Here is a 25,475-nt window from a genome sequence, read left to right as displayed (position 1 = left end):
ATATAGATTTTTAAACAAAGCAAAACTGAAAGAGGTGGTCATGGTACACAGCTAAATGCTGTCCCCTTGTGTTGGTGCCTAGATCACGTAAAGATGAGTGGTGTACCGATCCGATATTTAAATTCTCTGGAAGCAGTGCGATCAGGGGTTTCATTTTGCTGAGTTTACTTAAAGTGTCTTTATCAACGAAATTAAAACCTTTTTCTGACACATTTGATCAGCTGTAGTGTAATTTTTCATCAAGGTAGACAGTCCAGTGGTTAGATTCATCATGTTGTACAAACATCATCTCACACATCTTGAATTCTGGCAGATCTTTCACAGTGTGACAGTTTTACAAGGAGTTACTGACAGTCACTGAAAAATAACAGCAGTGCTCGAAAGAGTGTGTTATTCAATGACCGCACATTGAAAACATGTCAATGCACACAAGCTGTCTCAGTGACGTTAAGCTGTAAGTGATGGAAAGAGGTGGTGAGGGTTTTCACATTGGCTACCACACATCTTTATGTGGATACACAATGATGTATGTCTGCCCTGACATGAGGCAGTGGAAAGCAAGGGTAGGAACAAACCAACCCATGCGCATGCCTCTAATAGAAGAGATAGAGTGGGTGGTAACTAGGTATGTCTGCTATCTGAATTTGAATTCAACCTCTTGGACCTCTCCTTGGTGTAATCGAAAGCTGCGGTGGCAGCAGCTAATACAGCAAGTGATAAGAGATGTGGGACTCTGTTGCTGAAGTTTGAAATGAAAAAATGTTTTCAGATGAAACCTCAGTAACTTGGAAAATGTGTGTCTTGGCTGTGATGACTAATACCATGTTCCAACAACCCTTCTTGTACTGTGTCTATTGTGTCTGATGTAGGTCAGCAGCTATGCTGTTTGATGTTTGTGTAAAGTGCAGAATTATTATTTTGCTTTGTCAGAATCTGGAGGGCATATTCTTCGACAGCAAATGACAAGTAGGGTCTTTCTATCAGTGACTCAACATCTTCAGGGTCCTAGTGTTAACTTATGACCTCTCACTTTCACTTTTTCTCCAGGGTCTTGAAAATGACTCACAATCAAAAGCAAATTCATCATTGTACTTTCATTCATTTTGTTTAGCTCCATACTCGGCTTTTTAAGCACATCAAACATAATGACCAGTATGAAGAAAATATAATCTTTAATTATAACACTGTTATATGGGAATAGTTGTGTTGATATAGTCGGATGTAAAAACATGTTAAAAGGTTTCCAGAAGAAATGGAATCCTTTTTTCAACTACATCATCACACTAATGTACACACATTATCAGGGGTACACGCAACAACTGAAAATCAGCGGCAAAACCAAATATTTCTCTTCAACATCTCTTCAACACATGAAACTTTCCACATAAACCACCATCGTGATTTCAGGTGTCACAACGTGTGATACAAAAAGTGAAGGAGAATCCGAGGTTAATTCCGTCACATCAGAAAGTTCTCTTTTCATTTTAAGTTCAGTTTATGAAAAGAGAATACTGATGTAAGTGTGGTTCTTGTTTTTTACATTATTGATTAATAAATGAATGCAATTTCTTAAAATCACTACAGGTTGTGAAAAGAAATGAGAATTCCACAATATTATATCTAAACAAATGAATCATTTGCCTACAATTTTGACCTTTCTTCTTAAACATATACCATGTTGTTCACTTTTTACAATTAAATGTAAATTTTATTGCATTTATTAATTAAAAAAAATAATCAATGAATATATATTGTCACACAGTGACATACATTCATTGGCTATTGGCTGACCTGTCCATGAAATTTTGTTAAATACAGCACGCGCTTTCATGCTGTATATATTTTAGGTCCAAATAATAAATAAATACACTATAAATATTTAATTCATACAGTTTAAAATAGATCAGAAAGTAACAAATAAGAGCTGTGCAAATAACACAGTCTGGCTGAAAAAAATGAGGTTTTCTGCCAGATTTTGCTCTTAAGAAAAATACATTCTTGGAGTTAATTACTACACATTTTAAATGTAACTCCAATAAAGAAATACATTTTAAACAATCAAGATGTGCAAGACTCAGAATACTGGCCTCACTGACTACACTCACTGACACTGACCTAATCCTTGTCTGTACTTCATATTATTTCTATAGTACTACAGAGCTTAAAGAGTGAATTTGAAAAAGTCTTCCATTAAGCAAAACAGCAGAGATACAGATTTGTAGTGATGACGTCAACCCTAGCAATCCAAGCTGCTATATGTTATATTTACTTTACTGGCCAAAATAATTGGACATCAAATCAATGTAAACTCTGTTGGGGTGGATTCTTTTTTTTTTTTTTTTTTTTTTTAGTGGAGTAGAATTTAAAGGGGTGGGGCTTTAACCCAGCCTGTCGGTAAAAGACAATGTTGAATCCAGTTCTTTCATTCATTCTCTGTGACTCAGTCACCTCTCTGACTACAGGAAGACAGGTCTGTTTGGTAACAAGAGAATAATAAGCACACTCTACCATCTTTGCATCTGACCAGGGTCATTGGGTCCTAGAGGGCCTCGACAGGTGCCCTGGAACATGCCAAGGATTTAGAATATAAATGTGTATTATATCAAAGCTATATCTAAGGCTTGACCATGTAGATGATACTCAAGTGGGTTAGAGCTTCAGATGTATTAACGCACGTTTTGGGGTAGATGGTCACCTTCAGGGTCCCTCCAGCAGACAGCTCCGCTACCCTGCTGAGGAGGCACGTGCTACAAGATTCTGTAATCGAACCTTGCAGCATGAATTTGTCGTTCCACTTCACACTGACCACATGATTTCTATTATTTGAACATAGTGTCACTTGAAGGTTTAGGAAGTAATATCCATCTTTCCTTATGGTCAGAACTTTTCCACCTGAGATCAGGCTTGTATCTGGATTCTTTGCTACCCACGTAGGTGTGTTCACTGTGGGTGACAGAAAAGCTGCTATTAGCAACTGTTGTCTTAAAATCATAATCTGAAAATCCTGTGTTGAGTGATGATTTCACATGAGGCAAACATGTATCACCTGAATGTGTACCGTAAATAGAGATTAAATTAAATGTGATTAAAGTGTATGTGCTGGAATTACATTTTCCATTATCTGTATTTCCAACTGCTTGTGAACGGTAACTCATTGTGTACACATTTTTACAATGTTTTACAATGTTTACACATTTTGTCATATGTTCTGAGTGCAGAAATACTTAAAATAGGACACCTTTACCATCAGAATCCTCATTGTCATCAACAGCCTGAAAGGTGAGCATTTTTCCTTTGCCCAAGAGAAGCCCATGCTCGGTGGAGAGCTGTTGAAAAAGGAGGAACTCTATTAGTCTCAAAATATCAACAATAAATGTGGTGCCAGCACGGCTCCCACAGTAACACAAAGAACAGCAACACAGAAGTTAATTTTTTTAACATGATGATAAGACATGTGCCTCCATCTTAAATGTGAGAACAGTGTAGATCATTCTCTATCAACAGAAGGAAAATGAAGAGACAACAGTTCAGTTTAGTGGCATTTCCCCGAATGTGGCAATGACGTCACCAAGCTTCCTCCAAGAGATGAGGGAGAGTGGTTAGACTGTTTGACATAAGTAACTCAGAAGAAATGGAAGTAATCGGAGACAGATCTGCCTGCATTGTAGATTTATGTGTCTGGAACATTGGCTGCAAAAACATTAAAAAAAAAAAAGAAAAAAAAAAGGCATGACATCCTAACTGTCAAGAACATTTGCATTCACAATATATAGGACATCAGTCAGGTCAACAGTAAAAGCACAAACTCTGAAGCTGTGGTTATCTTACCGAAGGTGTATTGTTTGCCTGGATTTGTATTGTGCGCTCTGGTGTTACAGTGATACTGTTCTGAGACTGGAGAAGGAAACAGAAGCACAAAATATGCTCATAATGAATGTTACAAAAGGGTTGTAAGTGCCGGTGAATGAAGTCTGGTACAATTGTAGGTGCAATAAAGCTGTTCAGATTCTCTAAATGGTCTTTTATTTTGTAATTTGGTGATGCTGAATTACAAAATAAGATAAAAAAAAAACCCAAAACAATGAATATAAAGCACAGTTTATCAAAAGCAGAGACATGGATTGATCTAAAACAGACAAGACTTCATTATTTCGGAGTAATTTTGGGGTCTATAAGCAGCTGTAGACCACAGGCAGAGGTGTCTTTCTCACCAGCTGTGCTACTATCAAAACCACAAGAAAGAACAGATGCATTGCACAGGTATTTGAACATATCAGTACCGACATTCATCTTCTATTCTATACACTGTCTTACTTATTCAAGAGAGATCATCATTATCATCATTAAATGACCACAAGACACTTTAACACACTGTAAATTCTGTCTCACCTGGCCTTGGGGTTGAGCGGTGAAGAACAGGATGATGCACACCATCTGGGAAATGGAAAGGATGGTGATCCACAACAGGAGCACATTGAGCAGGGTATGATGGATATTCTGTGGCATTGTCAGTCCGACAGCAGTGCTCAGAGCTGCCTGAGCCTGGGGAGAGCAGGAAGACAGATGTTAAGAGTTGACGACTCTACAGGTCCTGAGTTTCCTCTGCTGTGCACCAAAACAGTGTGTGAGTGTTCGCTTCCTGAGCTCTGTGTGTGCGTCTGATGAGGACGTTTTGATGTCTGACTGTGCTCTGCCGTGCCCTGAGTATCTATAGAACAAAAAGTAATCCAAATGGTACTTTCCCCGTATGCTACTGAAGGCAAACTTTGCGAGCCCAGATTGTATCTGCATTTTGGGGCTGGCCCTTTTCTACTACTCACCACAACTCTCACAAAAAGAAGGAACAAGACTCACTACCAGGGACAAAAGGAAGGAGCAAAGAACTTTGACATAAATTCTTTTCAAAATGAATCATTCAGTTCCTTGTTCATGGTGAGACTTTATGGAGTTTGTGATTCTTTTTTTTTTTAAATAGTTTTTTGTAAACACCGAAAGTCATTACCTAGCTGTTTTTGCAATTTCCCAATTTCTCCTTTTTTTTCTCTACATGTTATTATATTACCCATGATACAATAAAAGTTCTTCACATACTTAAAATTACTAATAAGACCAGAAACTACAGACACAAAATTAATACAAAGAATACAAAAATAAACACAGGTGAAATATATGGACATTCGCATTTCAGAATCTATTTCAGGGGGATGTTACATCTTCACTGTATAAAAGCTAATACTGTTATGTAATTCCACATTGGAAGAGCTAATCTACAGAGCTCTTAAATATCACAATCATTATCTAATCTGACATGAGAAAACCATAGAGGAAATGCATTAACCAAAATGTCACAGTGAATTTAGTAATGGAACTCACAAAATGTCATGATGATATGCTGTTTACTATTTGCACTTCTTGAAAATTCCCACCTGTGTCTAAATTCTGGTTGAGGTCAGTAGATGTGGTTTCACTTTCTCCGTTTGTACTTTGTGAGGGGAAAGTTTCATGGCAGCAAAACAGGATGGGCTTTGGTTCAGGTATGTGTCATCAGACTCAGAAAAACTGTTACCTGTGGTAGGCTATCTATATGAATGCCAATGGCCAGGCACCACATTAGAAAACAACATGCCCAGACTTGTTACTGATCATAGTTGGACTGTATTTTTATCGTGTGTGTGAGTTAGATGGGAAAAGCAAAAAGAGCAAATGGGATTTTTTAAGAGCCAGCAGTATCCTGTCATGTGAATATTTAAAGCATAATGAGAAATCCCTAATGGTTCTCAGCTTTTGATGACAAACATGATGGAAATGCAGTAGGAAATAAAATTGCTTCTGCAGTGTTTGCAGCTTAGTTCTGCATTTTCAGGTGATGTAATACAAAACCAAATGTATGACCCCGTATGAATCATAGTTTCATTTGAGAGGCACAGAGGAAACACATTGTTACTAATACTTCAAAATGGCCTTTGTAACAGTAATATTTATGGAGGTGAGGATTGATACTTGCAGTAATGGGCTAAATTAACTGTGGAAACCCTGACACAAAATATCAAAGAGGGATGGAAAATTAGATCAGAATTTCCTGAGGGCGATGACACACAATCAGTGAGACTCCAGCCATTTTAGATCCACTCCTCAATTACCACTGCTGATATTTAGTATGTTCAGTTCCTCTGAATGATGATTTACCGCCATCTAGTGGATATAAATCAGTAATGCACATAACAGAGAGAAGATATTAAAGATATTTAGAAAATGTCAGGCTCCATAGCTACTAATAAGTTTTGTGCATAGTTATCTCAATATATAGTAAATGTAGAACTGTGACACTGCATGCACTGCAAAAACAAAACAATACAAAACAAAACAAAAAACAAAACAACAAAATCACACACATGAACTTGGTATTTCACTATTACATCAATGAGGGATGCATCTACAAAATACAATGGGAAAAAGAACACACAAAAAAAATCACATAGAGAGTTAACATGAAAAATCTAATGATAAGACATAAAAGCAGTGAGACAGGCTTAGATTTGTTTGATTAACTGTAAATCTGAGAATGTAAGAATGACATACTCTGAAAATCACTAGCTTAAAGATTTTGCTTTATAGGAGGGCTATGCCCTCTAGTGTGCATACAGCTCATTATGCACACACTTAAACTTTCAAAGGCAGATGGAAAAGAGAAAAAAGAAATCTGTGAAAAGAAAAATGCTATTTTATACTATCAGGGTCATTTTCATTTTTCAGTTTCATTTTCAGTTTCTTAATTGCAGTGCTTTCTTTCCCATTTTCCATTGCAAGCTCAGATTTAAACTCTTCCCGTTCTAATTGAAATGTTTAATTCACCTTCAATTCTCAAATTAACATTTATTGATTTTATTGTTGTTTGGCTCTCAAGTGTCAAATGTTTTTGGTGATTCTCCATTACTTTTATGATAGTGAACACTTTACATATTTATTTACGTTTATAAACCTATCAATTAATCAGTTAATCAAGAAGATTAATCGATAATGAAAATGAAACTTTATAGCGGCATTACCTTTATGTTAAAAAACAAAACAAAAACAAAAACAAACCAACTCAAAATGTTGAGATGAAAGCAGCTGTGCCTCTGTCTTTACACTAGGTGGCAGGAAACATCTGGTCTCACACACACGTGAACAAAGCATTGATAACAACCAGGAGGTCATCACAGAGAAATCAAACGGCCTGCGCAGCTGGCTGATTGATTTAAGAAACGTGCATTTCATAAGCTTTCATAAACTTATCATAGGTTTTCTGAGGGAACGACTGCTGTAATCTCATGTGTTCAGACTGTGTTTTGTCTGATTATTTTTCTGTCTGTCCAGTGAATTGGCAGACAGCCAAACAGCAAGAGTCAGTACGGTGGAAAAATCAATTTGCTAGGCAGTCTTGCATGTATAGGGGCAGAGATGGAACAATAAATTTGTTTTAAAAATAATAATAATAATAATAATAATAATAATAAAGGATAACACTTTCAGTGTGGAGCTGAGCCACAATTGGACTAAATCAATACTGAATAGGCTTCATTAGACTAATTGTTAAATTTAAAGTCGACGTTGGGAAGATTAACCTTTTGGGAACAGTTTCTTTTCTGTGGACTTTGTGCAATATTTCAGATGTAAACAAAATTTCTTTACATCTGAAGACCTGGAGCTCTATGTGGGACGTGTCCTCGCATGGGGTGGGACAGTTGGATGGGACGGGAGACATCTCAGTGGAGAGGACCAGTCACTGCAGAGCTTGTCAGGTGGATCGAGCATGCCCTGAGCTCCGGCCTGATCGCTACACGTTATTGATTTTGTTGCTTTTACCGCAGAGGTTTTCGCAACTGCTGATGGGTCAAGTCAGACTGAATAACACCGGAAATAATACGGTTTTTCGACCAGAGTTGTTGTTTCAAGGTTACTAGACCACCAGTGAACTTTATTTTGAAAGTGGGAACCAGTTGTTGCTGGACCTCTGGGACGTTTGGGGAGCAAATGGTACAACACTTAAAAGAAGAAGTTTGTTGTCAGGTTTAAGTGTGTCGAAGTTTACTCGGATGTTTGTGGGCCCCCCTGTTTCTAATAAGCCCCTACTTTTCTTTTACGTGGAACTTTTTCTTTTTCTTTTTCAATTTTTTTCCCTCCTTTCTTTTTCTGACAAACGTGAAACGTTACCTTAGCCTTGGCTGGCTGGTTGACCGGGGTCTGCTGCTGTCAAACCTTCGTTGACATGGATTTGTTGCACCGACGACGAACGGACTGAAAAGTTTCGTGAATTTTCACCATTTTCACCGGGCAGCAACGACAAAACGGACTACCTGCAACTACTTCTCAAACAGGTCGTTGGTCACTTATACAGCTAAAGACATGCAGAAGCTCAACTCCACCGGTACCCACAGCAGCACGCTGCCCCGGGACTCGGAGCTCCAGCTGCGGTTAGCTGACAGCGGAGGATCCGGGGAAGGGAAGGAAAACGGCGCTGGGAAACATTTCCTCAACCAAACTGAGGAGGAGAGCTCGTTTTGTACCAAGAGGAAGATGCTTGTTGGTTTGGATGTAATATGTCTTTGTGTCGGTAAGAATAAGTGTATTTACCTATTTTACATTTTGACCAAAGGCTGTTGTTACAGGGTGACCACGGTAATTCCAGTTTGAAAGGACCGAAAATATCTCTCACTTGTTATTTTAAAGCTCTGAATATAGTAATTAACTTTTAATATTTTTAAAGGACCCATACACCTATTTGCTTCTGGGTTTCTTTTTTAATTGCACGCATGTCAACATCAGCGTTGGAAATAATATTGACTTTTTTCGGAGGTCATAAGGAGGTTAAACTGAGTTGATTGTCAGGAGGGAAAATAATCACATTGGACGGGGATTTGTTAAAGTTAACGAAGCTGAAAAGCATTTCTCCAGAAGTCAAATGGAAACTGTTAAAAGGGGCAGAAAACTTTCAGTTCGGTGCCCCCACGGTACACGTGGGGGCAGGAGAGAGAGAGAGAGAGAGAGAGAGAGGGAGGAAGGCAGGCCGGGAGGGAGGGGGCTGGGGGGACTCAGCTGGCAGGATCACAGTTGTCCCGGGAATTCATCTGTTCCCATGGCAACCCCCAATGTTCCCGGGAGAAGAACGTGGGAATTCTGATAAAAACATGTCCCGTGCTTGAACGCAAGCACGGGACATGTTTTCCTCGCGCTTTAGCCTCTCTCACTGCAGGATTACTGAGCGTCAGACACTAATAATTTACAGAGTTCAGTTTAAAATTTAACAGTTTTCACAAGGCGAATTAGAAAGTAAACATTAGAATAAGAGTTTCCGATCAACATGTATCCACTAATTATTACTGTAAGTCAAAGGACTTGCTTTCACAAAATGTCCAATTGTCGTCAAATCATTAATAAACTAACATGTAGGCAGTGTTGAGATGCTCCTTATAACTGATTCCTGTGTTTAGGTAGTTCAAACTACAGCAAGTCATCATATGGTTGGAGATTATCCTACTGTATGTTTGCATGTCTAATTTTAATCTGCCAAGAATCTGGTGTCTACAGCTATTAGAGAAACACAGGGGACGAAAAATATTTCCCACTAAAATGTTGTGCCAAAAGGGCAGGCTACATGGGAATAATCCTGTGAAGCACCAGTAACTTGGAATTTCACTTTGACTTTTTACTTGGAATCACTCAGCATCACAGCTGGGGATCATATGAAATCCTCAAAAAAGACTTATGGATCACTTTGGCACCTGTTGTGGTGAAGTGAGACACTTTGTGAACAGTGAGACAAAACAGAATTTTATGTAGTTTCATGTCGTCATCTCACATGACTCTGATAGGGAAGGGATCATTCGTGTTGTGTGAGTGAGAAGTTTGGACCGGCAGCTCAAGGGAGGCGGAACCCGTCTAGGCAGACTGACAGGTCTCTGTGTCGTTGGCAGTTAAAGCATAGGAAGTTGTTCAGCAAACAATACAACTGTGTGAGGCAGTTAGTTTTGCTGTATTATTCTTAACCCCTGCAGGTATGCTATTAGCTGATCTGCATACTTGTTCTGTGTTCTGTGTTTTACGAAGTGCCTAATCAGGTGGAGGAAATGCTCTCTCTCAGTTTTCCTCCAAAGACTATAGTTGCTTTCTCACTACATTTTGAATTACAATATGATGAATTGTTACACTGGCAGAGTTAGACATTAGGCTACTTACAGATTCCCGGCTGTCTGAGTGCATCTTGGATATCTCTGTTAACGATCATGGCAGTCATCAGCAGAGGCCTGACCTTGACTCATCTGTGGGCATTTTGCACTGAATGCCATCACTCACTGGAAATGAATTGGGCTCTTATATTAAACCCTCTTATCTCTGACTAATGCAATTTTCCTCAAAAAATGCCATCATCTGATGCTCCCAGACAGTTGACCTGTCGGCATCATTCAGTCTGTATAGGGGCTCATTCACCACTGTAACTTTGGAATTTACCCTGAAGCATCCTCATTATCCTATCAGCCAAAGAGGGATTCCACAGTGTTTGGGGGTTTTCACAGCCTCCCCATGTGTCTTAGTGTTTACTTCAGATTTAAAGTGATGGCATAAAGTTAGTATGGTGTGGCTTTATGAATGAACTTAAATCTGCCTGTGGAATGCTGGGATATTGAGGGCATTAACTGAGGCTTTCTCTCAGGTTACCTGATCATACTCTTACTCAACACTTGGCCTGTCTAACATTGTTTAACCTCAGTAAATCAGCCTGTGTTTTTTATGGGGCTGTTCTGACATGCACACAATGGATGCCTCACAGAGATGAATTGTTCTGGTTCAGCTCAGTGTCAGTAAGCTCCATGTAAGCTGCAGAATGCAAATGCCTGAATCTGTTCAAGTGTTTACTTCTGTGTTAAAGTGTTTTCATGAATTCCTGGTGGGACTGTAGGTGTTTGACCAGGAGAAAGCTGACAAAATCTTTGCCCTGTGGCTGCATCTAAGATCTAGTGTCCAGCCAACCATAGGTCAGGAGGTGTTGGGTGTTTGTCATATCTACCAAACATGCAGGGACAGGCCTCCCAGCCTGCACTGCTGTTTCCCTCCTGCACAGGTGGTCCTTACTCTGTCATCACCCCAATAAAGCCAGTTATTGCTTCTCTTAAGAGTAATTGGGAAATGATTGCAAGTGGCACCCTCTATTAGCTTACACAGCCTAGAGAGACATTACAATTGCCACTAGACTTGACCTTCTCCTGGGGTTTAATTGTGAATTAGTTTCATACTTTATATGCATAGGTTGTTTGGTTAGGTTAAACTAATGCAAGAGAGAAAAAAAATATTAACACTGTGGATAAATTCCATAGAGAATCTATTTAAAATAGAAAGTGATAGATTCAGTAGGGAAAACAGAACTAGTTTTTGGAAATGTTGGAATGGGAAGGCTGGAATCAGTTGATCACTGTTGTGTGTGAGTGTGTTTTTGTTCTAGACGTGAAGCAGCATGCCAGGACGAGAGTGTAGGTATCTACCTGAGTGATCTGAGTTCGAAAAGGGCTCCTTCTTTCCAGCTTATCTCTGCTTTTGCCCCCTTCTCCTTTTCTCCTCTTTTCTTCAGACAATCTCTGTTTTGGGTCTGAAGGTGTTCCAGCAATGTGGCGAGGTGTGTAAGTGTGTGTGTTTTATGTCTGTGTGTGTGTTTTGGGCGGGTGGCGGATTTATGTTAGAGGATTCCTGGTTCTTTTCTTTTGGCAGAGAAAGCCGCCAAGTGAGTGAGACAGCTAGAGGCCAACACGTCACAGCATGCTGGTGTGCACAGCGCCAGGAATATTGAATTTTCTCCTATGCACGTGTATTTATGTGTGTGTGTGTATGTGCACTCTTATGAGTAAAAGTCTGGGTGTGTACGTATGCGTCATTGCGACTGCTAATGCAGACACCCTGCTACAGCTGCCATGTGGGTGCTGTTTGTTGACAGATTCTCTGGTGCTGTTTTGCTGCACATTTAAGGCCATGATCAAACACATTCAAAGTTATGAAACACATTGGCGTCACTCTGTGGCTGACAGATGGAGAGCCATTAAAAATGGCTCAGTCAAATCATTAGCTAGTGGAAGAAGTGATTTCGCTTACTCTCTGTCGCTACTGCATTAATGCACCTCCCTCCCATTTGAAAGCACTGCAGAGGTTCAGGAATCAATTAGCTGCACCCTTCTTTAGACAAACTACATGATTGCACTCACTGTACTTTGCTGTCAATACATCTTCCCTCATCCATTAGCACACCAGAGCCAACTGAGGCCTTAGAGATGTCTCAGTTTCCTGAAGGCTGAGGAGCAAGTGAGAGCCTGAATAAGCGAACAGCCCCAGGGAGAGAGAGTAGAGTGAGGCGCAGAAAGAGAGAAGAGGTTGAGGGTTTACTGTAGGGTTCAGAGGTCAGACCCAGGGGCGCCTGAGGGATCTTATCTACAGCTGTCTATGTCCTAGTGAGGAAGTAGTACTCAGAGAAGGATAGAAAAGGTTCAGACAGCAAATAGCTTCAAATTAACTTTTAATGAGATAGCTGCAATCTTCTCCTCAGTGACGGTTCCATAAGTGCCCAGGGTGGTCCATAGGCATTAGCCCTAATGAGTGAATAAAGATGTGAGTAGCGCTCAAATCCTCAGTGCTCATTAGCTGGAATGGGTCTAGAGAGGCTTACCATCAGAGTATCTACCTGAATCCGAATACAGCCCATAGCCCCGCCTTTGCGCCTGTCAGAACTAATGACTCGTGTGTCTGTCCCTCTATTGTCTGAGTCTTAGACAGCCCCCCTTGGCGCCATAGTATGGTTACAAATCATCGGGAACATTTTATCATTGTGTCACATCTCACCTGCTTGAGTCTTTCCTCCCTTTATCCCTCAAGTTCCTCTCTGAAGTTGCTCCAGTTGCATGTTCTTCTGCAAACCAAAACACAATAACAAAACAGCCCTGCAGCCCTCAACTCTTTCCATACATACAGTACCACTACAATCAGGCTGCTCCATGCCAAACACCTCCCCTGCAGTCTAAACCACAACCCTGTGTTGTTCTCACATTGCAGACTGCCAGCCCTCACCTCACTGCGCACAACCTTACCTTCTCACCACAAAAACCACCAGAGAGCTCCTTTAAAGTTTTCAAGGTACATACCACAGTGGCAGGTTCTTAATGTTCCTGCCGAATCAGACAGGCAAGACAGACAGCCCACTTCAGACCTCACCACACATGCCCTGAACTCCAGAGCCGAGCTCCAGGAAACAGGTCAGTGAAGTGTGGAGAGAACAGAAGCAGCTGTGGGAGGCATGTCTCCACTGGCCAGCGGCAACAGTAACAGTGGAAGTGGCAAGCAAAACCTCTGCAGGTTCAGTGGTGGAAGGTGAAGAAACATAAAGACAGCTGGAACTATGTTGTTCGCAAGAAACATCAAATTTTACTTTACATGCACTTATGGGTTTCCTTTGCTTTGTTTGTTGATTTTGTCCATCAAAAGCTTCAGCAAATATTAGCATCTTTGGCTACCAAGGTACCTTCAGCTGTCTCACTGTTTCTCTCTGGGTACCTCATGCTGTATGAGTCTGAATCAATAGATTCGGATATTAGCTGATTTTATCAAAACACTGGGGGAAAGGGAGAGAAGGACCTGTGATTGCTTTCAATTACATGTTTTGTAGGTGGGGTGGGGGCAGGAGGCTAATGTGCTATGATAAATGAAGCAGTGCTTGTCTCCTTATAGAGGTTGTATGGAGTCCAGCTGCAGGAGATGCTGATGATAGCAGATGGTTAACAATGATGCAGAGCTGTTGTGGCTCCTCAGACCTTCTTTGTTCCTCAGTGATTAATCTCTATGTACTGCGATCAGGGCAGACAAAACAGATCAGTCTCTCAGAACAATCCAGCAAATTATGGGAAAAGAAATGGGTGTGTGTCAGTGCAGGGGGCTGCTACTCACCCTTATTCCACTGCTTCACTACCTGGACGGGGCCACCAAGGAAGAACAGGACGAACCACCTTCTAGGACACTGAAATACACATTACTTAGTAATTGGGTTTGTTGCAGTATATGGTTGCCAATCATAATCACAGCCTTAGTGCGAATGACTTCACCTTAAGTGTTACCTACCTTACAGTGGTTTGTGTGTGTGTGTGTGTTTGTTCTTTTCTGTGCTTGGGCTTGAGTGATGGTGTATAGTCTCTTCTTGGACTGCCTCTTTAAACAAACACTTGTTTTCTATCCAATGTAAAAATGTAAAAGAATTGACTTTGCCCTTAAAGTACCAGACTCAAGCTGAGTAGTGACTAGATGAAGGCACAGATCATGGCTTATGGACACAGCTTTATGCAGTTAAGCAGATTCAACTTACAACACTTCACAATTCAGTTCACTTGCCTATTATTTTTTAGCAAGGTTGACTTGAAAGTAAACAAGCAGCTTAAAATTTTGTTGGGAAACACTGGCACATACAAGCTGGTGAGGGGCCCAGCAAGGGTGGACCACCCCCGAAGGCTGCTGTAGCAAGCTGGGCTACAGCCCAGGCTCAGCCCAATGTAAGCTGCAGGCCAGATGGACCTGTGTTAACAGGTCACTAACTGTCTGTCCTCCAGTTCTATCAGAGGGCAAATGTAGAATGAGGCCTGTACAGTCAATTATTATTGGCTGTGATGACACAGATGGCCACTACTGTGGCTTAGACATAGCTTTAGGCTGTGTGTCATGGTAATCTATTTGGATGCACTGGCTGTTTGTCCCACAGCAGCATCCACAGGACTTAATTTAGGTCTGTGATAGTGAATGGGCTGTTTGCCTCAATACTTGTCTTTAGAATTATTTGATTTTATGTGGTTTTTCTGGCTCTAGCGTGGTTTATTTGGTTGGTTAGTTTTTTTTTCCCAGGTGCTAGTGGGTTTTTTGTGGTTTGTTTGGTTGTCTGTTAGTCTGTGTGGTTGCAGGTTAGAATTGTTTGCATCCAAGTGTGGTTTTTATGTGTATGTGAATGTGTTGAGTCTGTATGTGTATTTGGGGGTATTCTACTGGTCGAGGCGGGGTCGTGTTTACAGAGCGGGTCCCAGCAGAGCCCAGATCTCTAACCCTCACATTCCAGAACCACCACTAATCGCCTCCGTCTGCTGTTCTTCGTAAAGAAACCCTTGCAGCATCTTTCTTGGCACCATCTTTCCAGTTTTCTCTCACCCCACTCTTACTGCCCTCACCCCTATTTATCAATTTTCTAGCCTTTTAGTCTATGCATTTTGGCCTAGTTTTTAGTTTTGTATTGATTAACAGATGTGCAGCAAAATGACCTTTAAGCATATCAATGAATAACTACCATCTGCCCTATTTTCTGTGCACCCTGCCTTTAATCACTGTCTCTATAGGTTTTTTTTTTATTTCTTGCTTTTGGTTGTTGTTATTCTCCTCTCACAGTGAGCTCATTCTGGGCTGTGGTCATAGATGTGTAAATTAGAAACAGAAAAGTTTCTCAGAGTGAGGCACATATCCCCTCTGCTCTCATTCCTCCTCTTCTCCTTCCTCCCTCCCTCTCTTCTGCCCCCCTCCTTTCTTTCTGTCCCTTTTGACTATTTGAAAGCATTCCTGCTTTGAGTGTCAGGCCCAGCAAGCAGCACATTTTGGCCTTGCTGTGTGAGCCGACCCATTCCTCCGCCTCCTTTTGGGTCCCCTCGCAGGCCTTCCTGGCCTGGCTCTCTTTTGAGCATTTCTTGGCCAGGTGGTTTGCTCACAGCTGCCTGACAGATGATGTGGGGGTCTCTGGAGTGTTTTTGTGTCTTGTTGTGAAAACTGTTTTAATGTAGTTGTGAAGCATAGAGGCTGACTGTGACGCAGGAGCTTGTAATTTGTATGGGGTTGTGCAGATACTCGATAACTTTGCATGTGGTTTCTAGCGCTGTCACTTTGTATTTTATTTATAGCACAGCACTGAGAATTACCACTCACACACTACTTGGGTCAACGTAAATTTAGTGGATTTATTTTATTGAGAAGCTTTTCTAACAGCTTTGCCACACTGGAATGACCTTTGGCCCATGAACTTGTAAAAACAACACAAGCCATTCGTACTGGCAAGCTGGAATTAATAAAATATCCTACTAACTGACTCTGCACTTCATGATTCCCATGTGACCTCCATATGTATTGAAAATGATGTCTATATTCCTACTGTAACAAAGAGTGGTTGGTCCTTAATGGAGAATGTCCATTACCTCTGTCAATGCAGCAAAAATAATGATTATTGAGAAAGGACTGGCCATGCTGTGGAATCTGATGAAAACTCAAAGAAAGTCTGTTAATGGATGGTATGTAAAGCAAAAACGATTTTTGTTTCACACCCCCAAAACAGTTCACTTTATGGCAGAATAAAAATAAAATTCTATGCTTTATGTTGCAACATTTGAGTACACAAAAAAACACATGAACAAAAAAACAACAGAAAAACACATTTCAGAGAAAATAAAGCATGTTTGAGTCTGTGTAAAAGTGGCTTACCAAGTGCTGTCAGCCTTTCAAGTTGTATTGCCCACTTTTTGACTCAGACGACACTGTGAAAAAAAAAGCTGCTTTATTTATCATATATTGAGAACTATTAGTGATGATATATTCAGTAAATTTAAACTTTCATACCCCAGTCAATGGTAAATAGGTCATTGTTATATATTACTTTCGATGTTAAACTTACACATTGTTCGCAATGAATCAGAATCAGAATCAATGCATTCTGGTTATTTTTCCATTTCACTTCATCATACTCACACACATACTCATCTGCAGCACAATCTCCTCCTCCTCCCTCCTGTCACAAATATAAGCACATGGACACCAGGAGTTTTGTCAAGCCTGCGGGCTGCAACTGTGGACCATGTGTAAGATGCTTTTTTTTCAGTTAAAACTTGTTTAACATGGAGTGTATTGCATTTTAACCAAATGAAAAAAAAAAAAACCATCCACACCCACTCACGTTAAACCAGAGATGAACCAAGCCCTATCTTTGCATTTCTCCACCAAGGTATGACACAGACAGATAAGGGGATTACGACTAGGAGATTAAGAGATGTGTGTGGAATTTATGCAGGTGGCAGAAATGAACCAGGAAACGCTCCTACAGGATATGTATTTTTAGATTAACAAGAAAAAAGGACTTTCACAAAATATTTATTAAAGACTCCAACCATCTTAGTTAATATAAACTAATCAAAATGACTACAAGCAAACCATTCTCTGTAATATTACTATTCCTAAAGATATGTAATGTACTATACCTAGCATTAAGAACAACTTTAAGTATAACGTAGCTTAATACAACTCAATACAACCACTGAGTCCACAAAATCCAACACAAGATTAGACTACAGAATTAACAGCAGGGTTATTTAATTCGACTGCATTAGAGGATGTATATATGTAATAAAGTCAGAGTAATAAGCTAATGGTTTAACTAGATTCATATGAAAAGCAAGAACCCTGACAGGACCACAGCAGAATTTCAAACTAAATGATGAATGGATCCATTAGAAATTCATTTGTCTAACAAAACAGATAGCACCCGTATGTGACCTGTATGTGGATGTGTGTGTGTGTGTGTGTGTGAGAGAATTGAGATACATCAGTGCGTGGCTGAACTGAATTTATGTATGTGTGTGTGACGAGACGCCTGTAAATATGGTGACTGAATGAGATGAGTGAGAGATGTGGGTCAGATGAGAGGTGTTTCCTATCTCTCTCTCTCTCTTTGTTGGCGTCACAGCCTCCGCTATCTGCCCGCAATGTGTTTCCCTCTTTCTTTCCCTGCATGACTTCCTTACTCAGGCCCATTTTAAAATAAATGCAAGTGGGCTGGATTTTATCTGTGTTTTGTCTTTCTATAAGGACAGCATGACTTTGACTACAGAGGTCACTAACACGTGCTTTTAACTGCAGTACAATGTTCGTAATCCAATCTGGCTATATCTCAGGTACAGTACAGTCACACAGCAGTTGAAAGTTGCCTCTTTATGTGCTTCCTGTGCTGATAGCCTCAGATCTGTAGAATAACACTCTGATTTACCAGTTCAGTGAGTGGATACAGGTGTTTTATTAATTGACCTAATTGTTGTGACATCAAAAACACAGAATAATAGCTAGAACTGAAATGAAGCCAATGTTGACACAGTTACCTAGGTCAGGTATTGTCCGGCTTGTCCTTTGTTAGAGAAAAATTGTTGATTTATTGTGCTTAAAGACCTGTTTACGTGCCATTGTTTGTATGTTTGAGCGTGTACTTGTGTGTTGTTCCTTTTGGCCTGATTTTGAGTGTGTATCCTGTGCACTACTCAGTCACGTAGTCCTAGAGATTCCCTGGCAGGAGCATTGTTTTGGCCTGGGTGCGTTCCAGCCAACCAGCAGGCCTGGGATGACAGGGAGAGGCACAGAGGTTAATGATTAGTCCCATGTTCTCGCTGCATTCCACGGGGTGACAAGGGGACATGGGATAAGGCACAGAGAAATGGAGCAGGCCTTTACAAGGCTATTGGCTAATAGTGCTTTAATGCAACACAAAATTAGAGCAATGCAGTTCAGCCTGTGTACAAACACACTTTCCCATTTTGCCAACATTAAAATGTCGCACAACTTTTCCCCAGTGAACCTTCACCACGAGGTTGATCCATGAGGTTTGTTTGCTTAAGCAAGCCAGACCTTGACCTCTTTTACCTTATACAGATTAATGAGCAGCCAGGAAGTGTAGCGAGCACATATGTGGGACAGTTATTAATGAAAGATTAAATGGATTCAACAAAGTGAACAAAGTGGCATTGTTAAGCAATACCTTGTTCCTACACTGAGTTTTTTTGTCTACTTCTGGCACACTAAATTTTTCTGTGTAACACGCTCTCTGATATCTTCTTCCTCCTTCCTCATCTTAATTTTCCACTGTCATTCCCATCTCCGTGTCTGTCTGCCTGTGTTTCGGTGTCCATCATCTCTCCTTCTGCCTGCTCCTCTGTTAGAAGCAGCTATGTGTGGAATGCTTGATCCCCCAGGAATCTGGAAGTCATGTTATATCTCATGCCATTCTCCTGTGAGACAGGAGAAAGCCACCTTTATGTTAGTTAGTGGTGCCAGCTATCTCTGTATCTTGCTGTCTCTGTGATCCTTGTTGCACAGACCACATGCGCATAGACATTCATCAAGCCATCTTTTGTTTTTGTCTACCCCCCCCTTTTCCCACATTTCATCAGCCTCCATCCCATTCTTTGCATGTGAGTTGAAGGCAGTGACTCCGTACAGACGAGGCTTTTTCTGTGGAGACTCCAGCATCACCTATCCCTACGTGGAAAGTGAGGCCATACCTGACAGCATGCTCATCGCCGGTGGTATAGCCATCACCGGAATAGCGGTAAGACCAAGATACCTGTTGAGTAAAGTAAAGTTGTCATCACAATGTTGCATGTGCAAGAGTAAAACAAACATACTTTCACTCTTTCAGTATTTATGTATGACTTTCTTTTCCCTTGTCGTATTTCTCTCTCAGATCGCAGTGGGTGAATGCTACCGGGTGCGTTTCCGAGGTGTAAACTCACGGGCTTTTGTTCGAAACCACTATGTCTCGTGCCTGTACAAGGAGCTGGGAAGCTTCCTGTTTGGTTGCTGTGTGGGACAGTCTCTCACGAATATGGCCAAACTAAGCGTGGGACGCCTGCGACCCAACTTCCTGTCTGTCTGCAATATTACCTATGAGTCCATCAACTGCACTCAGGGCAGCTACGTGTCCCAAGTCAGCTGCAGACAGCCAAATCAGAAGATGGTAGAGGAGGCCAGGTGCGTGTGCATAAGTATAGTTGCTCAGAAATGATTTGGTGTGCCAACTGGGGTGGGGTGTATAGTAGTGTGACTCATGTAGTAAATGTGTAACCTTCGGCATCTTTTATTGATCTTCTTTCAGGAAGTCGTTTTTTTCTGGCCATGCTTCCTTTGCGATGTACACCATGCTCTATCTGGCAGTAAGTCCCCTCTACTTTACAAACACTGTTTCACACAAACACATCTGGAATGTGACCTTTACATTCACCTGAGCTTGTGTTGTATAATTACAGTACTTGGCACTGTGTTTACAGTGTTGGGGGGAATATTACAGCTCTCACTTTCCTTTCGGTTATTAGAGAAAACATCAGTCCCAAGAGGCCAAAAACACTGTGTGCAACTCGGAACTAGCTAACTATTAACTAATTAAACATGTACAAACACACACTAAGGCATGTGCAGTTAAATAAATTCACACTTCCTGATTGTGAGGGAGGAGCTCTTTGAGAGCAGCAGTTCTCCAAAGGCCTCCTGCTTCAAAACTGAAAGAGCTGGTGAGTCAGGGAGGGGGAGTGGAGGAGCGGGGGTGCTAGAGAATGAAGGAGAATGTTTTCCACGGGGAACATGAATAGATGAAGAGACTATGCAGACAGAGGAGGCCTTGTTGTGGGTCTCATTTAGAGGAAGGGGCGGAGGGCTGAATATGCCTGCTGAGGGATCGACAGGCTTCTTTCAGCAATAGACACCCTCTAAACCCGTCCTCCCCCAGCCTCCCCCATCTCTTCATCTTTCCCCTTCTCTCACACTCCCCAGTAGTCAGGGGTGCATTGTGACAGTTGGGCAGAGACAAAAGCAGATTATTAGCCATAAAATGTGCGTATTCCTCAGATACCCCCCCTCATTAGCCCTGAAATTATAGCTTTAGGTGACTTGAATATTTTAGTGAGTATAGCTAAACTAAATAAAATGAAGTGAAGATGGTGCTGTGGGAAATTAAAGGAGAAGAGAAAATCACTGCCTCTCCTATTTGCATTTGTGGACTATAAAGGTCTAAATGAAAAGCTGCTCTTCTCTGACCAAAAAGAGGTAGACGAGGATGAGTAGGGGAAGACTGAATAAGAGAAATAAAAGGGTATAGAACTGGAGGGAAGAAGTGGTCTGAGAAAAACACGGGCCTCAGTGTTTGTTACCCGTCTTTTCTCTCCTCTCCACATCACAATCCATTGTTTCCCCACACACACACACACTGCAGGCACAAACACATAGCCTTGCATGCTAGCCTTTCAGCAGACTGTGGATAACCCTGAGAGAATGTGTCAAACCTGTAGCTACATGCCACCCGGACTGTGGCAAGCTGCTTGTGATTAAGGCAGGAACAGTGACACCTGCTCTCAGTTGGGTCAGGAGAAGGACCCGGTGAGGGTCTACGTCAGTGCAGGAATGTAGGCCACGTGCTCCCCAGTGGTTGACGGGTCCAGACAGACCTCCAGCCACCTCATAAAGCGAGCTCTGCATCTGCATCACGCTCGCTCTGTGACCCCATTTTTACAGACACAGACATCCATTCTGCACTGCAGCACTGTTGCAGGGGATGAGAATGAACAAAGGGAGGAAATGGAGTTTAGGTAGTGTTAATGGACCTATGCCAAGCCTCTCTTTCCCCTCTGGGTATGAGACTGAGTGGATGTACTGTGCTCTACTTGCATTCTGAGAACATGAATCATTAGCCATAACTATCAGTTTATGTTTGTGGGCCATACATTAACACACAAGAACCCGCATGCTTATTTTCACTTGTCTGTAGTAATTATAAAGTCAGTAACAAAATAACATCAATATTTCTATACTTTTTTGCAGTTCTACCTGCAGGCACGGCTGTCGTGGCGAGGAGCTCGACTGTTGCGCCCTCTAATACAGTTCCTCTTAGTGATGATCGCCATCTATACCGGTCTGAGCCGCATCTCTGACTACCGTCACCACCCCACTGACGTCCTCACAGGCTTCATCCAAGGAGGGCTCACTGCGTACTGGGTGGTATGTCAAAAATCACTGTTGTCTAAATAGTCTTGAACAACAGTTATCTCTGTCTTCACAGGATTTGTTTCTCTCTGCTCTCTGTTGACTGAGTTAGCTTAAACAATAGGCTCTCTCCCTCATTTTCCCCACTCTGATCTCTCATGCCGTTTATAAACAGTGAATGACTGACAGTGTGTGTGGTCTGTGTATATTTCCTGACATTTTTTTGTGTCTGTGCCTGCAGGCCTTCTACATCTCCTCCATGTTTAAACCTTGTGCCCGTCCAGACCTGTCTCCCAATAGCATGTCCCTGGAGAGTCCACTGTCCAGCCAGCAAACTGTCTGTTAGCAGGCACATGCAGTCATCCCAGGAACAAGACGATAAGAGAAGATGGACTGCAGAAAGACAGGGAGAATGTGAGATAGCGCAGGTGAGCAACATAGAAAACACAGAGAAACTTAAACTTTTAAGAAAGGGAATTATTTTAAGAGAGGGATAGGTAGATAGTGATGGAGTACAATCTACATAGGCTTGCTCTGTTGGGCATACTGATACACATACAAAACATACATCCACACAGTAATCTAACATGTTCACACACTCACACGTGAAATACAAGAAGCACATATGACTGTAAGTCAAACCCGTCCAGTGAAAAGAATTGCATAGTAATATTACAGATATTTTTTTATATATGAAAAAAAGTAAAAGTATCTATTTTTCAAGAGGATTTTTAGAAGCTGCTAATGTTGATAGTTGTTTTCTTCTGTGACGGAGGCATTTAGTCAGTGCATTGGTTAGCTTTTAAAGCAGAACTGGTCACTCTTTGGTCTTGGGTGAGAGAGGAGAAGACGCCCGCCTCCTCCGTGTTTTCGATCCTCTGCTCAGCTTGGAAAACATTACCCTGCAGCTGTGAACTGAGACCATCAGACCTCAGATGTAAAGACAGCTCTGTACAAAGTGACAGAACTGGCAGCGATAAGGAACAAGCACTGGCTTCATTCAACTTTTAACTGTTTTTACCTTCAGTGGCCCGATGTGTCACTGCTATAATCAGACTGCCCTACATCACTATGACTTAACAATAACCTGTATGTAAGCAGAGGAAAAAAAACAGTATTTTGGCTGTAATACAATGTTATCTTTCTTTTTTTTTTTTTTTTTTTGAGTAACCAAGGCAGTGACGGGGAGGAATCAGGTAACTTTCCCTCCCTTTCACTGCCACTTTTCTGTACTAACCACTTTGACTGTGTCTCAGAGGTGGAGGTTTGACTGAATTTTTTAACCTTTGACTTTTGCCCCTGGACTCCAATCTCTGAGCTGCACCTTGATTTATGCCACTCTGACAGGAGAGCCGACATGGCTGTGAGACCTTAACGGGCCTCCTGTGCATCTTTATTAATAGCACTTGAACGTACATAATGGAACATTCTAATTATAATCAATATTATGTATTTTATCACAAGTTTGAATAATCAGTGTTTATTTTTGTTAATGTCAGACTCACATACTATATTTGTTTTGTTTGTTTTTTTCTTGAAATGATAATTATTCAAATTGAATGTAAATATGTATGTCATTTTATAAACCACATAGAATTTCAAAAGTATTAGTTCCAGTTTTGGAAAGTTTTTACATGTACATGTGTTTGCATTTACATTTGTGTTGATCAGGTACGGAGACTTACTATTGTATCTGTTGTAACTACTAGACTGAGCCACAGATATTATCAGAAAGCTATATTTTTTGTGTTCCCAGTTATTGTTTCTTTTGCGTCTGTTTTGTCTGTGAATGCCAGATAGGCAAAAATAACCACTGTAATCAAGAAACCAAACCAATAAACTGAATGTTGAATGTTTTTAACTTCTTCTGTCCTCAATGTCACAATATCTATGTCATCTTGGTCTCTGGCTACTCAAAAGCAGAGTTGGTAAGGCAAGACATTTAGTCATTTGTAAGTTACTCAGCCATTAAATATTTTTCAACTGAGACGCCAGACTCTGTGAGGAGGTAAGAAAATCTGTGCTGGAACAAAATGTAAACATTGAAAAGATAAGTGATTTAACCTCTTGCGTTTGGAAGCTTCCACTCCAGTGCTCTCCTAGTTTCTTTCCGTACTACACCTCTCTCTCCCCTTCGCTCCCTTCCTCGCTCTGCCCCTTCCCTGCTCTCAGTCCTTTTCAAGTGCAGTGGAGCATGATGGGCTGTTTCAGAGGGTCATGCTACCATGGAGATGCTTAGACAGATACAGGTTGGGGCGTCTGAGGCATTTTCTTTTATTTCTTTTTTCTCCCTCCGATCCACTTCCAGACTGAGGGAGGAGAATAAAAAGCAGCCCAGATCAGACAGAGAAGGCAAAAGAGAGAGAGGGAGAAGGAGAGAGAGCTTCAGAAATGGGTGTGTTCATAACGCTGAGGTAAGGGAGGCAGACAAGCAGGAAAAGTGGTCCAGTAATGAAGGGAGAAGTAATGGAGCAGTTGGCAGAACAGATGGGGCGGTAGATCGGGAAGAGAGAGGGTGATGGGCGTGGGGCGTCAGGGTGGGAAGGAATGTGATCGTGGTTTTCAGGCCTGCTTTGTTTCATAATACTGTAACTAAGGAGACACATTTCATTCCTGAGCAACGTATATGCCTGTGCTTGTGCGACAGGTTCTTGTCTATCTGTATCTGTCTCACTCCTTGTTATTGTCTTATGTTCAGGTGCGTGTTACTGATCTGAGTGAGAGGTAGGCTGCTCCACTGAGCTGAGCGTACACACCCTGTCAAACATGACATCTCGTTTACACTGCTACTGACGTTCCCCTCACTAACCCCTTGGCCTTAATGAAAATGAATCAGGGTCAACAAGAAGAGGGAAATTCTGTATGTTCAGATTACTGAGGTCCAGGCACAAGGGCCTCACTATTTACTCTGCTGTGACTGTGCAAACAGTAGGAACAGTAGCCTGGCACTGTGGTCATTTAAAATGGGGGGCATTTGGACTCTTATCGCAACAGGTGAAAGCCATTACTGTCTACACGCTTCAATGTGAGAGAAAACTAAACCCACTTTCTCCCTCTTCCTCAAATTTAACTTGGGGAAATTCCTTGATAAGATTATGATTTTTGTGAAACTGGACAGGTGCAAAAATAGCAGGGCGGATGCAAGGGAGTACTGATCCAAATCAACACACAGATAAGTGTGCTGCAGAAGGCACGTAGCTCACCTGCATATCTCTTTATGTCTAAAGGAAGGACACATGTATCATACATGATTTTTGTCTGACGCTGATAACATCATCAAGGCATTTGCAGTTTAGTCAAATTCCATCTAAGAAACTCTGCCCCTGTTTAAAGTGGCAAACTAACCCTTTTGATGGGGATGTAAAATACAACTCTTTCCACAGTCCTCCTGTAACTCAACCTATCTTTGTTTACTATCATGTTAAAGCTGCTTAAGTCTGTAAATTGATTCATCTGTGAAAAGGAAAAGAAATTTCCTTGCATATGAATTCCTGTTAAGTAAGAGCTTTTCACTGTGGGTCTCCAAGGCATTACAGACATAGTCTCTGGAACTCTGCTGGCCTCTTTTCCAGCTGTAGTCCAATTCTTAATAGAATTAAAAAGGATTAATGGGCTCTTTAGTATGCTCAAGTTCAGGCCTGCCCCCCCAGCCTCACTGCTAT

The 25,475-nt window shown here is 41.3% G+C and overlaps 1 protein-coding gene across 1 annotated transcript; it reads left to right on the top strand.

Moving 5' to 3' along the window:
* Nucleotides 1-7,772: 7,772 nt before the first annotated feature.
* On the top strand, nucleotides 7,773-23,669 carry ppap2d (phosphatidic acid phosphatase type 2D). Its single transcript, XM_041062949.1, has 6 exons — nucleotides 7,773-8,593; nucleotides 19,233-19,390; nucleotides 19,526-19,812; nucleotides 19,937-19,994; nucleotides 21,652-21,828; nucleotides 22,055-23,669. Exons 1-6 carry the CDS (start codon nucleotides 8,386-8,388, stop codon nucleotides 22,157-22,159), a joined length of 993 nt encoding a protein of 330 aa, XP_040918883.1. The 5' UTR covers nucleotides 7,773-8,385; the 3' UTR covers nucleotides 22,160-23,669.
* The last annotated feature ends 1,806 nt before the right edge of the window (nucleotides 23,670-25,475 follow it).

The sequence above is a fragment of the Toxotes jaculatrix genome, chromosome 18 (genome assembly GCF_017976425.1).
Source record: "Toxotes jaculatrix isolate fToxJac2 chromosome 18, fToxJac2.pri, whole genome shotgun sequence".
In the NCBI taxonomy this organism is placed as follows: domain Eukaryota; kingdom Metazoa; phylum Chordata; class Actinopteri; family Toxotidae; genus Toxotes; species Toxotes jaculatrix.
Note: the sequence above shows the minus strand (reverse complement) of the source record. Positions and strands in the feature narration are given on the sequence as shown.

Coding starts and splice junctions, on each gene's coding strand:
- ppap2d (XM_041062949.1), top strand. CDS start 8,386: ATGCAGAAGCTCAACTCCACCGGTACCCACAGCAGCACGCTGCCCCGG. Junction 19,813..19,936: donor AAGATGGTAGAGGAGGCCAG/GTGCGTGTGCAT, acceptor ATCTTCTTTCAG/GAAGTCGTTTTTTTCTGGCC. Junction 19,995..21,651: donor ACACCATGCTCTATCTGGCA/GTAAGTCCCCTC, acceptor ACTTTTTTGCAG/TTCTACCTGCAGGCACGGCT.